Raw genomic sequence first — 13,595 nt, forward strand, 5'->3', positions numbered from 1 at the left:
TGGAAGTGGCTGTGGTTTTTGGGTTTTTTTTTTCTTTTCCTGTGTGATATTGGATGTGTGATGTACAGTGTTACTATTCCTATTAAAATACTGAGTCAGATCACTTTTTTGTGAAGGTCCACAAATTCCAGAGAACTGCTTCTGAGCGGGCTATTGCGAATATAATTGCAGTAAAACAAAGCCCTCCAGAGAACTGGAAAAGAATTTGTCATAAATTGGACAAAATCTTGCATTTGTAGTAAAAATGCAATGGAATACAATTTTTGCACTGATACCCAATCTGCTGGTTTTTGTCTCAGCCTTAGCTTGAGAGCAGGCAGCGCTCAGGTTACTGGGAGAGGGAGGGTTGAGCAGAGCCCCAGGCGGCGGCAGGGACGGAGCCCACGATCGCTGCAGGACTGGCAGCTGCTGAGGGATGAACGAGCTTCTTCTGGAACTGCATCAGAGTATCAGCACCTTGATGCTGCTGTACAACTTGATTTACTTTTTTGGATAGTTTTGGATGGTGGTAAACACTTCTGTGCCCTTGGGTGAACAGTTTTATTTAAGGTCCAGAAATGAAGATGAGGAGCCTCTCCTCCTTTTACTTCTCTCTGTGGTTGCTGTTCACAGCAGTGATACTCAAAGGTGAGACTACTGCTTGCTAGTGAAATGTTTCGCTGAAGTTTATTTTATTCTGATAGGATCTTGTGACCTGAAGTACCCTACATGGCTGAGCCCCAGAAGTGTTTAATCTGTTTAGTTTAACTTTGTCTCACTGATGCATAGACAAAATGATGATGTACGACCAGAAGAGAATTGCAGTGCTCTTCGGGAAGTTTTGATTTGTTGGGATATCTTTTCAGTCAGGAAGATTTTCTTTGAACTCTTAATTAGTCCAGGAAGTCGGTGTGAATCACCAGAGATGCACTCCAAAGCACTTGTTCCCTACAAATTGCCACCTGGCATTGCGCGAGTGGTGCCAGTGAGTGAGTGGAGTGCTGAAGTGATAATGACTCGAGCAATTGGCCATTTGCAAAAGCAGCGGGTGCTCTGATGAGGCCGGATTGCTCCCCACAGCCGAAAGGGAGGAAGGCAGGCGCAAAGCGGTGAGCGCCCATCACCAGAGATCACCAGCACAAATTAACCTTTGTTTAGCAACAAGCTGGGCTTTGAACCAGATAAGGGAGAAGACCGATAAAAAGCCGATCCTGTGAGAAGGGATAATACTTTTTATCGTGTTTAGTGATATCGGTCCTCTCCATTATCTACTCTTATCCTTTCTTTCTTTTTCTTTCTTCTGTATTTTCTTAAGTGTAATATTTATGCTTTTATATTGTTTCATTTCTATAGATAATAACCGATACGACTACGTACCTCTTTCCCATTGTTGCAATTGATGCAACTTGAAAAATTGTTTTGTAATTTTAGTCAGGGGTTTGCTCGCCTTTGCCCGAGGGTAGGGGAATTGAAGTTTGTCTTCAAAAGACTTCACCGGGCGAGGTCTGATGAGTTTAACATCTACAGACGGGGAGTAGCCAGAAGGTACACAGGAAAGAAAGGAAAATTAAGGGGCATTACTCCCCGGAGACACTTGGTCTGGGAAAAGGTTGATAAGAGAACCAAGGAATGAGGTCCGAACTAGTATCGAAGGCGAAGGGATCAATAACCAATAGAAGATTGAACATTAAGAATTGTGTAATTTAAAAAGAGCGAACGGGATTTGTTTTGGGGTTTTTATGTATAAATAGGTGAAAAGTCTGGTAAAAAACCATGTACGATGGAATGATTTTCACTGCACAACCCGGGCATGTGTGGATGAAATAACTTCTATTCCATATATCCTGCCCGGAAGAACATCCTGCCCAGAATAAAGTAATGCCTAATTCTCTAACATGGAAAAGACATTGCTGGAGAGTTTCTGTTTTCCCTGTAGTTTCAGTGACACCATTGCATCAAATTGATCTTAAATAAACCTGCCATATATAAATATGTGTATTTACACCTAACTAGTAATTCAGTGTTGTTTCACTCTTATCCATCCCAAGGGATCTATTAAGAAGAACCTCAGTTACTCCACCTTCAGGGGTGGGCTGTAACAGAGTGGTCCTGCTGTCCTTGCCCTTTGCTTGCACAAATTTGTGTATCTATGTAAAGAGGCTGCCTAGAGAAACTGTGATGTACAAAACACTATGAAACAGCAAAAGTGTCATTTAAAACCACAACTTTCAGTCAATTATCTTTAGTATCTAAGTTTGGATAGCAAGAAGCATCTCCAAATACATAGTTTGGGAAAGATGTTGGTGCACAGATGTAGTCACGCATTAAGCAATTGCCAGCTTGTGACAAAAAGCAGCTCAGACATTTTACAGGTGGTATTTTAAAAAGAAAAAGACTAAATTCTGGAATTAGCAGGAATCTTGCCAGTGCTGCATTTGGGGACATACCAAAAGCCATTAGCCTGTGAGTAAGTGTAATTTCAGACCTTGCTGACTGGAAGTAATTGGAAAGTCATTGGTAAAATAAAAGTAATTATGTTTACTTTCAAAAAATGTAGGAATCACTATATTCAGAGTGTTTTTCAGTGGGTGTGAAAAACTTAAGATAGCTCTTCACTTGCTCCAGGTGAATGCTGTCTTTATTTGAATAACTTCATCAGTCTTCTGCATCTGAACTAATGATATTTTACCATATATGAATGATAAATATGGTTATAGCAAATACTGCTTGAAGCAGTAAAAAGAAGGTGTTTTCTGATGCTGCTCAGTGCATAATCTAATGTAGTGAACAAGTCCATGTTTTCTAGCTGTAGAATCAGCCAAAGGGAAATATGCTCACATGCTGTTTAATGAACTGTTTGAAGACTACTCCAATGCTCTGAGACCAGTGGAAGACACAGATAAAGTACTGAATGTCACCCTTCAGATCACATTGTCCCAAATTAAAGACATGGTGAGTAAAAGTAGAGTTCTGTTTTTCTAAAAATATACAGGTATATACTAGATGTAAACCTTTTGTTTGGAATGTAAGCCTTTTGTTTGAAGTAGAAAAAGCAGCCTTCATTTTGTTGTGACGACTTCAGACTTCAGAAAACTTCCTCACAGGAGAGGGAGAGGGGTGGCCTGAGGGACTGGGGGTATGTCCTGTTCTCCAGTTTTTTGTACATTCTTCTCTGGTTGCATCATTTAAGGCTTTCATTAAAAGTGCGGAGACTTAGAGCTGCTGAATTTTTAAGACTTCTTTTGTAGTTAGGTGTTGGTAGCACACCCTTTAGGCAACTTTTGCTGAGTTTTAAATACAGCAAATGCTTTTTCTAAGTTGCAACTAATTTCTACATAAAATCCCTAAAATTAACCTTCAGTAACTTTTATAAATATGTTTTTTTAAATACACTTTTAAGGCAAAAGAAAATATGTCTGGCAGGAGAAGGAAAGATTATTTTTGTGACTTCTGAATTATAATTTCAAGGCCTCACCAAGCTCTCAAATATTTCTTAGCATGGATCTGTTAGCTATTTGCTATTCTGAAGCTCACAAAAGGAAATTAGGAAGAGCTGGGAGCATTAGATACTGAGATTAGAACTAGGGAAGGTGCTGAGAGATGAAGGTTTGCACAAGTGAAATGCAAACCAATGTAGAGTAGATGACTGTCTGAGAATTATTTTGTGGCCTGTTTGTATTCTGGCCTGTTTTGAGCACCACATCAAAGCCATATCACAAATGCTGTCTGTGTCTAAGATGTGATTTTGTCACCTTCAGCTAGAAATATTTCTACATTTTTATGCAGGATGAAAGGAACCAAATTTTGTCAGCTTACTTATGGATTCGACAAAGCTGGTATGATGCATACCTCAGATGGGACAAAGATAAATATGATGGGTTGGATTCTATCAGGATTCCAAGCAATTTGGTTTGGAGACCAGATATTGTCCTATATAACAAGTGAGTGTGGCTGGAGAAAATCAGCTTGCATATTTGAAGGAGGGATGGGGTTAAAGGAGTAACTGGTCTACAGAGTCTGAACTTTCATCTCTACCTTACCTTAGCAAGGGGTATGTTTGTTGTCTTAACATTTGTTGTTGATAATCTAAATATTTTGCAATAAAGCAAAATTTGCAATAGACAAGATCTGAAAATTATGCTACACAACAAAGCTTTTCTGAATTTCTCTGCACTGGAAATTGAATACCTTGGCTGTCTGAAATGCTTTCTGCTGAGGCTCCTAGAGAACTCTGGAAGATTGTCCACAAAAAGATGATACATAAAGGCTGCACTTCTTGTCTGCTCTGCCAGGCCAATAATGACCTGCAGACTGTTTTCATCTTTTAATGGACTCTTATCCTACCGTGCTCTGTTTGAGGGCAAATCTGAAGGAACTATGGCCAACAAATGCAACATAATTTAGCAGCACTGTCGTTTGGCATTCATGGGCATTCATACCTGTAAATAATGGTTAATAGCAAGTTCCTACTAAAATTCAGTGTAAATATGATTTCAGAAGCATGCTTTTAATGGTGTGAAAGGAGGGTCTTCCCCATTGCCCACCTTCTCTGGCCCTCACCCTTAAGTTTTTGTCCGTCAATCCTGATTGCCATTTTTTTGTCTTTTAGGGCTGATGATGACTTTTCAGAACCAGTAAATACTAATGTAGTGCTGAGATATGATGGAAAAATCACTTGGGATGCACCTGCTATCACAAAGAGCTCTTGTGTAGTGGATGTGTCTTATTTTCCTTTTGACAGTCAGCAGTGCAACCTTACCTTTGGGTCCTGGACCTATAATGGTAATCAGGTAGACCTCATCAATTCTCTTGATAGTGGTGACCTCTCTGACTTCATAGAAGATGTGGAATGGGAGATTCATGGTATGCCAGCAGTTAAGAATGTTATCACTTATGGCTGCTGCTCTGAGCCTTATCCAGATGTGACCTTCACGCTGATTTTGAAAAGGAAATCCTCTTTCTACATATTTAATCTGTTGCTTCCCTGCATTTTGATCTCTTTCCTGGCCCCTCTGGGATTCTATCTCCCTGCAGACTCTGGTGAGAAAGTGTCTCTGGGTGTTACAGTTCTTCTTGCACTGACTGTGTTCCAGCTGATGGTTGCAGAGATCATGCCCCCATCTGAAAATGTACCTTTGATAGGTGAGCTTTACACATTTTGTCTTTAAGCATGCCTTATTAATGGCAGGGCTGTATTTCAGGGAATCTTCATGTAATTTGTGATTTCTGGGAAGATAAATTTGCTACATTTTTGAAACATAGTGAAGTACTTAAAATATGTGTGGAATCTGTATAGGTATGCTGCAGTTTTTAGAAGTTATTTTGTGTTTATTTTAAATTATACATTAGCTAGCTGTTTTATATTTATTAAATATAGTTAGATATTTTGAATTATGCTATCACATCTTGAAATAAAGCTGGTAATGGAAAACAATTTTAGAACTAACACATGAAGTACAATCAAAAGCTATAAGCACAAGGTCAGACTGTTTCAAGATACGTTTCTGTCTGATCCAGACAGTTGGATGGCCTGGCTGGCATACTCACAGTTGACTTAATATCTGACAATTGCTACATTGGATTATAGTTCTTGGGAATTCATTATGCTGAAATTTAATTTATGTCTGGGAGTTCAGGAAAGTTCATGTGCAATGAAAGGAACCTAGCTCAGCATGTTTTCTCCATTCCCACGCTCTCTTTTGTCATCCATTCCAATCTCTATGAAACTGAGCTCAAGTCACACTTGTCTGTGGCATGTCCTGCCTGTGCTGTTGCTGTCAGCTCTTGCTTCTCCTGCAGAGGCTGCAGAGCAGGGCTGGGAGCTGCCTCTCTGCATAGGTTGGTTGGGTGCTCAGCTGTGTACTTCAGTTGCCAAAAGCTAGGACAGAGGAGCACAGCTTGTATTCTCTTCAGCTCTGTGCTCTGACCTCGGAGCTGGCAGCACACTGGTTGTGCATACCAGCAAAGTCTGCCAATTCACTGACATTTTTGAGTGTGAAAGCACGGATCTGCTGGTGTGGGTGCATCAATAGCTCAAACAAAGTCTGATCATCACACATAATACCTGAGGAAATGGGATTTCCAAGGTGCCATGTGAAGCCATTGGCATGGAGATTTTGCAGATACTATGTAAAGAGCGAGGCTCTTGAGAAACATTTTTGATCTGGTTTCTGAATTGATGTGTTTCAAATAATCAGAGGTTTTAACTTGCAAATATTTATCATGCTAATGCAGTAGTCACATACTCATCTGATAAAGACATGCCAGTAATGAGTATGAGATTTTATTTTAATGGCTTTTATCTTTGTTTTTAAATGGTGAATCCTGATCTAAGAGAATTAAGGTGATTAAAGTTTTATTTCTCTTGCATTTATGCTTAACACTATGTTGTCACACTGTTACTTCTCATCAATTTTTTTTTTATTAGAGTAACATCTTTAATATAATTTTATTTTGTGTTCTAGGGAAATACTACATAGCAACTATGACCATGATCACAGCTTCCACTGCATTGACAATCATAATAATGAATCTCCATCACTGTGGCTCTGAAGCAAAGCCTGTTCCGCAGTGGGCCAAGGTGGTTATTTTGGACTATATGTCAAAAATCTTTTTTGTTTATGATGTGGGTGAAAATTGCACAAGTCCGAAAAGAGAGAAGGAAGAAGAATGTAGGTTAGAGGGGGATGATGGGTGTCAGAGGAAGCACAGAGAGATAAGGAGTCCTCTTTCCATTAGGAATGATGACAGCGATCTCAAGGAGAAGCTCAATGGAAATTGGAATAAAAGCTATGGAGTTCATGGTGAAAATGTTAGGGAGACTGTTAATTGCTGTTCTTGTTACAAAATGCTAATTAAAAATATCGAGTATATTGCTAATTGTGTTAGAGACCATAAAGCTAACCGGGCCAAAGGAATTGAGTGGAAAAAAGTTGCAAAAGTGATGGACAGGTTTTTCATGTGGATTTTCTTTATCATGGTGTTTTTTATGAGTGTGCTGATCATTGGGAAAGCTGCTTAACTGAAAATGAATATGTTCCTTTTGTAAATCTGAATATTCTATGTTAATTTGTTTAGGAAGAGTTCTGTGATAGGGGTGCTTTTGAGATCTTTGTCTTGCATTCCATAACAATAAACAAATTGATTCTGTGGGCTGTGACAGTGAGTTGAGACATTGGAAAACTGAGGACTTTTAGTATGGGTGTGCTGATAAGACTGCAGGATAAGCAGTCAGTGTTCCACCTTGGTGGGTGGTGGCCATGACTTCAGGCTGTCTGGGCCAGACTATTGCAGCAGTGGAGCACACAGCCAAGCAGAGAGTTGTTGTGCATTCACAGGGCTGCATCTCTGCACCTTGCAATTTGATCAGCCCTTTCTCTCTTCCAGGCGAAAAAAAAAAAAGTGCATTTGTGAAATGGTGACATTTTCTGGAGACCATCCCTTCATGGCATTGCCTTTTTCTCTTTTATTTTAGCTTGACTTGAAAACGTACTGGTTTTGTTCCAGCTCACCAATCACTGCTCATTTCGTGCTATGCCTTTAGCTTCTAATATGGTTGATCTTACTGAATATGATCTTCCTCTTTATCATTTTCTGCTGCAGAATGTTACTGTATTGTCACCATGTCTAAAGTGAGCCAGATTCCCAGGGTTTCTTCCTCATTGAGTCAGAGGGCCTCTTTTCAATTCTTTCTCTTGAGCCTAATAATAGGAAGAATTTCTCCTGTCCTTCCTACATGTCTCATTGCCCTGGGCATTTGTTCAAGATATGCCTTTAAATGCTACTTGAGACTGCTAAAATAGGAGGCTGTGACTTCTGTCTTTTCACTGTATTTACCTGCCAGTGTTCACCTTTTGTGTCCCTTGTTCACTCTTACAAGCTCTTTAATACTTAAATTTTAAGCAGTTTACAGGAATGCCAAGGTTGCTCTGTACATTACTTAGCACAAAACCATGATTTACAAACCCTTTAAAGTAGTGCCATAATCAACACTCCTTGTTCAACACCTTAGTTCTCACATATATGGGAAAATGTTTGTTTTCCAAACCAAAAACCTCTCTTCTGTCTGTTAATTTCTGTTAACCCTCTCAGACTGATAGAGCTCTAGAGGATGTCTCTTGTAGTAAAGTAAGAAACAAAGTAAGAAACCAGTACCTCTGGCATACCCATGGCAAATAAATTGCTTTTGCAAAGCACCCTGAACTTTGAAACCCTGATATTCTAGATGCAGTGGGAGAGGCAGAATGGCATTGTAATGGATCCCAGTCAAAAGTTCATGTGATAAAACTAATTTTCGTAATTGTTGCAGTCAATAGGAGCATACCTGTGAATCAGTAACTTAAAAGCAAGAAGCTAAACTGGTAAAGTGGTGCAGTTGTTATGTCCAAATTTATTAGAAGAAAGGGAATTGTTCTTTTTATTTTGCTGATGTAAATGATGCATTGAATTGCTAATGGCAGGTTTTCTTTTGTGTGGAATAATTAACACTGTAAACTTATCTGGATTCTCATACATAATGCAAGCCTTAAAGTCCAGGTTTTAATGTAAAGGTAAACTGGGTGTCTAGCCAAGAATAAACTCAGTATGTGGAAAAAGTCTCAAGTGTGTTCCCTGTGTATTATCAGTTCCCACTCAACCAGGGTAACTTTGAGTAGCTCCTTTAGAAGACAAGCTGTTCATTTACATTCACTGTGCAGAAAAATGATTGCATCCATTTGCCATATAGTTCAGGGTTTGGCACTTACACTGTCTGCTTTAGGAAACTGGTTTGCTCTTTGTTATGGAAAAAATTATTGTCTGTAAAGCTGAGGGAGTAAGGTATTTAAAGATAAGGGTAAAATATTCAGAACATGAGTCTTCAGCATGGAAAACTGATGGCCAAGGGTTTATTTAAGGCTTATGGGTGGCATAAACAGCTACTGTTCAACAGTGTCTTACAATATAGGAACAGGGTTCATGAAATGTACACAGTGTGTGGCAGTGTAAGAGTCTGTACAACACATGATAAGGCTAACAGGATTGGTGAATGCCAAAAGATTATATGGATTTCAAGTCTTAAGGGAAAAAAATAAAATAAAAATCTATTGGTATACTTCTAAATACAGTCACCAAACATTTAAAGGAGGAGCGATATTGTAGGGATTCATGTTCTTCCGTGCTCTTCATCCCACTGATGGCACCCACTGGAGGCAGCTTCAAGATTTAGACAGCCCTTTAGTCTGATTCAGAATATCTTTCTTAGAAATTCAGATTTTGTCCATGTTGCTCTATTCAAAACAAACTGCTGCAGTTGTGGGCTTTCCATGTGTAAGGGAAAGTTTGCAATCATAGGTGAATTGTGGGCCTTTGTCATGCTGGTGCTTTTCAGTACTCTGCATGCTTGGATGATGATGTTGAAATCATGCTTTGCAATTCCCTAATACTTTTTATCTGAAGATGTGATGGTATAAGAAATACCTTCCTTGCAAGAATATGATTTGAAAAATAGTTCTCATTATTCAAACTTATTAACTATTAAATTTGCTTTTAAATTTTTATCCTTTTCTTTGGATAGAACATTCTCAAGTGTTTCTTTCACCCTTTATTTACATTTGGTGATTTTTCTTGATCTTGTAAGAAAGACTTTTCGATTTTTAGTTCATATGAGCCCTGGATTTGATAAAGATTGTGAGTAGCAGATGATGAGCACCAGTAGAAGCTGGTCCCTGAATTTTTGTGGTGCTAGGACCCTTGAGTCATGTCTCTGGACTCGATCATCATTCAGGGTGAAAAACATGATGTGACACTGCATGCCATGATTCTGGTGACAAGGCTGACCCAAGGCCCATGCTACTGCCATGCAAGGGCTACCTGGTTTAAAGCTAGCTCAGGAGTGTCTGACTAAACTGTAGGTACAGTAGTTTAGGTCTTAATGTTTGCAGAATCACAGAATCATTTAGATTGGAAAAGACCTCTGAGATCATCATGTAATGTCCAGTTGTTTCTTGAACACCTCTAGAGATTGTGACTGCACCACTTCCCTGGGCAGCTCATGCCAACCCTTTCCATGAAGAAATTTCATCAAGAAGAAATTTGTTTTAAATCAGTCTTGTGTGTGACTAGGCAGAACTGTACATGACAGCTGTAGTGCTGAGTGAGACAGGACTGTTTAATCTAATTCTATCTGTCTTGATCTCTTCCTCTTTCCTTTGTGTGCCTCGTGCTTAAATCCAGTAATCTTTGAGGAAGATGAAATCCAGAAATTATTAATAACTATGATTCTAGTAACGGAAAATTAGCTATTTATACACTCAGTAACTGTTTACCATGAAGGCAGCAGGGTGACTTTCTATTTACTGAGGAAGACAATGATGCTGTAAAAATACTGTTTTAGACCTGCGTGCTGCAGAGGCCTTTGAGGGCTGAGCTGACAGATTCTTTTGTTGTACCATCTCTTGGCAGAGAGATCAACTCTCCTTTCTTGTACTGAGTCACTGCAGTGTTGAAATGAGGAAAAATAGAAACTATCTCTTGTGATGCCTTCACTGCTCTTTTCACAAGCAGAATTACAGAGCTGAAGGGTAATGGGATGTTGGGGTGTTGAATTTTCAACGATGCAGAAAAGTAAAAGATGGTCTTTCCTAACCTAGGAAATCTATTTGTGCTCATAGAAATTGAAGCAAGAGGGTTCAGACTAAGCAAAAAAGGATCATCCTGGACGATAAATGACATTCTGAGAGAGAAGAGGTTTTTCCCACGCTTCAGGAATTCAGATGTCACATTCTAAGCATCTACATCTTTTGTTCACTGGTTAGCAAAGCTTGGTTCTCTGACACTGCCAGAATTATGATACATGTCTCACAGTCATTTCTCAAGAAATGCAGGAGTGTGGCAAGAATTCCTGATTGTGCACCAGTCCCAGTTTGAGAAGCCGAAGACCTGAGTATGATTGTTTTGGAGACAGGAAAAGGAGACTATGGGGTGAAAGGCAACTCCTCTCATTCTGTTTACAAAAGTGTGAAGAATCCATATTTTCTTACAAACTTCTGTTATTCGTTGAAGAAAAGAATATATTGACTCTTGTTTTCTTTCTTAATATGTTTTCATCAGTGACAATATATAGGACCAAAGGTGACCTCTGTAGTTTGTGTGCAGCCACCTCCTTTATACTTGCAGGCAGAGTGAGTGACTTAGAGCTCAATTAAAGGTGGGGAGCAAGCTGAACATCTATTTTCTCACTGTTCTCTGAAGTCTACTAAAAAGGCGAAATCTTTCTTCTTTGTTAGAGACAAGTCCAACTCTGAGGAAGGGACACAGAAGGTAGTGAAGGTGTTTGTATCTACTTTGTGCTGTGCAAATTAGGGCTTCATTGTCTCTAGACACTTTTTAAGAACTCCATTTTACTTTTGCAGTAAGGAATAACGGAGTTAGCAAGTACCTAGCTCACTTTCGTTCTTATGTCTGTCTTTCTAAACACTTTTGTGTATTTAATTCCTAGTCTGCAGGCCACAGACCACTGAAGATCTGCAAGGCCGCCAGGAATACACTGCACCACAAAGGTTAGTGTCTCAGGTGGTGCCTTCCGTTTACCTGGGGTGCAGGGATGGCTGTTGGTAGGGAACTAAGTCATGCCTAAGTCACATGAGTTGCTTTGTCTGCCCATGACAGTACTGTATGTTCTGTCAGGTGTAGTTCTAGCCATTGCTGTTGAGAAGGCAACCCAGAGGTACCTTTGCATCAGGATGAAAAACAAATCTAACTGTAGAGAGTGGGATGTAAGCTTATGGGGAACACAGCAGGGTGGAAAACAGGGTCTGTGAAAAAGCTGGCATCTGGAACTGCCATGGTCTCTTCTTGGGTATTCCTGCTTCAGAGTAGAAGTCCATCTACTGAACATCCAGAAAATGCAAATCGAGATTAAAAAAGGGCATCTGCAATTTCAAGTAGGGTTTTATTCTGCTTTCTGAAGACATTTATTTAAAAAGTGGTCTAGTACTAACTTTTAAGTAACCCATCTAGGATTATGGATTTTTCTGGGGAGCAGATATTGGTTGTTTTTTTCATCTGCCATTAACATGTTCTGTGTGTTGACATTCAGACAGCTACTCACAACAAATCTTTATTTTAAAAGAACTTGAAACAGATTTTTGTAGGTCATTCTTTTTATTCATATCACTCTTCACTGAACAAGATTTTATCTATGGTGTTGGGAGTGCTGGGGAGACTGCATACCACAGTCTTTCCTGCATTTCACTTTTGTTTGAAGAACGCACAAGTTTTGATTAATTTAAATGCAATGCCAGAGATGGCAAAAGAACAGTGGAGCAAAAATCACATGCTTCTAAAAAAATTACTTAAACTTAACCCAGATTATTGTAGGCAGAGTGTTTCATTGAATAGAATTATTAAACTGGACTCGCTGGGTATTTGCTTGCTATGTGTCTGTCACCACTAACAGACAACTTGATTAATAGCAGACTTAAATACTGTATAATCACATCATATTCTGATTTTGTTTGCTTTTGAATTCTCCATTAGCATGCTTAACAAGTTAGCAGGAAGTTTTTTGAGAAAATATAATATAAAAAAATAAAGAATGATAGTGTCATTAATGCACACATCTGCATGCTTCTGTTGTTAGTATGCCATAGATAAGTAATAGAACTGGCTCTTTTATTCATTCTGTATTTTCAGTTCTAGCTGAGCACTACCAAGCTCTCACAACATTTCAGTGACAAGAGTGCCTTTTGTTAATGTTACACTGCAGCAAAAGCATACCCTAACAATAAAGTCAAATAGATGGTAAAGTCATCTTGAGTAATCTCCAGCAGTTAGAAAAGACCTTTACAGAGAAATCATTTGGCTAGAATGTGGAGCCCATGTTCAATGGGTATGAAAGTGTCGATTGGACTTCCATAGGGCCACAACTGGTTAGAGGATAGTAGCAGACACAGCTGTGTTGCAAAATAATGCTACATAATGTTAGCAAAATGAAGAAGAGGAAAGAGATGGGAAAAGTTAACTAAACATGAAGTGAAAAATATAAAATTACTGAGACTATTGTTCAGCACCTGTGAGTTCACTAGAGCATGTTCAAGCTGTGGGATAGCTATTTTAATTTTACATGTCCCATTCACTGGCCAGCCTGTGTCCAGGGGTGGACTGTTAGCAATCCTGGGGCTGCATCACAGCAGTGGGTCTGTTGTGGGGTAAGGGGTGACTGTCTCAGTCAAGGACAAGGGTGCCAGCTTACCCCGAATCTTGATGAGGTGTCCAAGCCTTCACTAGTTTGATGGATTGGTGGGACCCTGAGGACCCACGGTCATCACATACTGGTAAAGCAAATCTACTTCATCTCTCTGCTCAGTTCCTAAAAGTAAGTGTCTGGTGGCCTTCAGTATGAAAATTGTCACTTCTACGGTCTGGAAGGTTGGCTTTCTCTGGGCTACTTCATAGTACTAAGTTCCTTCTGACCATGATTATTCAAATAATTTTCTGTCCAGCTCACCCACTTTCTCACAGGAAGTTGGTAGCTTCTTCCACAGGAGGCCTGACATGGTTCATAGCTGTTATAGGTGTATTTTCCTGTCCTGCAGGTTGTGTCTACCTTTGATTAGCAATTTAATATTCTAGGTGAA

The 13,595-nt window shown here is 39.4% G+C and overlaps 1 protein-coding gene across 2 annotated transcripts; it reads left to right on the plus strand.

Annotated features, from left to right (window-relative positions):
* Positions 1 to 477: 477 nt before the first annotated feature.
* CHRNA9 (cholinergic receptor nicotinic alpha 9 subunit) lies at positions 478 to 7,166 on the plus strand. Of its 2 annotated transcripts, none has more exons than XM_068188926.1 (5): positions 478 to 627; positions 2,786 to 2,931; positions 3,766 to 3,920; positions 4,589 to 5,121; positions 6,444 to 7,166. In XM_068188926.1, exons 1-5 carry the CDS (start codon positions 558 to 560, stop codon positions 6,998 to 7,000), a joined length of 1,461 nt encoding a protein of 486 aa, XP_068045027.1. In that variant the 5' UTR covers positions 478 to 557; the 3' UTR covers positions 7,001 to 7,166. The 2 variants fall into 2 exon arrangements, with proteins under 2 accessions (XP_068045027.1, XP_068045028.1); XM_068188927.1 differs by having other exon boundaries at positions 4,589 to 5,019.
* Positions 7,167 to 13,595: the final 6,429 nt, after the last annotated feature.

The sequence above is a fragment of the Anomalospiza imberbis genome, chromosome 4 (assembly GCF_031753505.1).
Source record: "Anomalospiza imberbis isolate Cuckoo-Finch-1a 21T00152 chromosome 4, ASM3175350v1, whole genome shotgun sequence".
Taxonomy (NCBI): Eukaryota; Metazoa; Chordata; class Aves; order Passeriformes; family Viduidae; genus Anomalospiza; species Anomalospiza imberbis.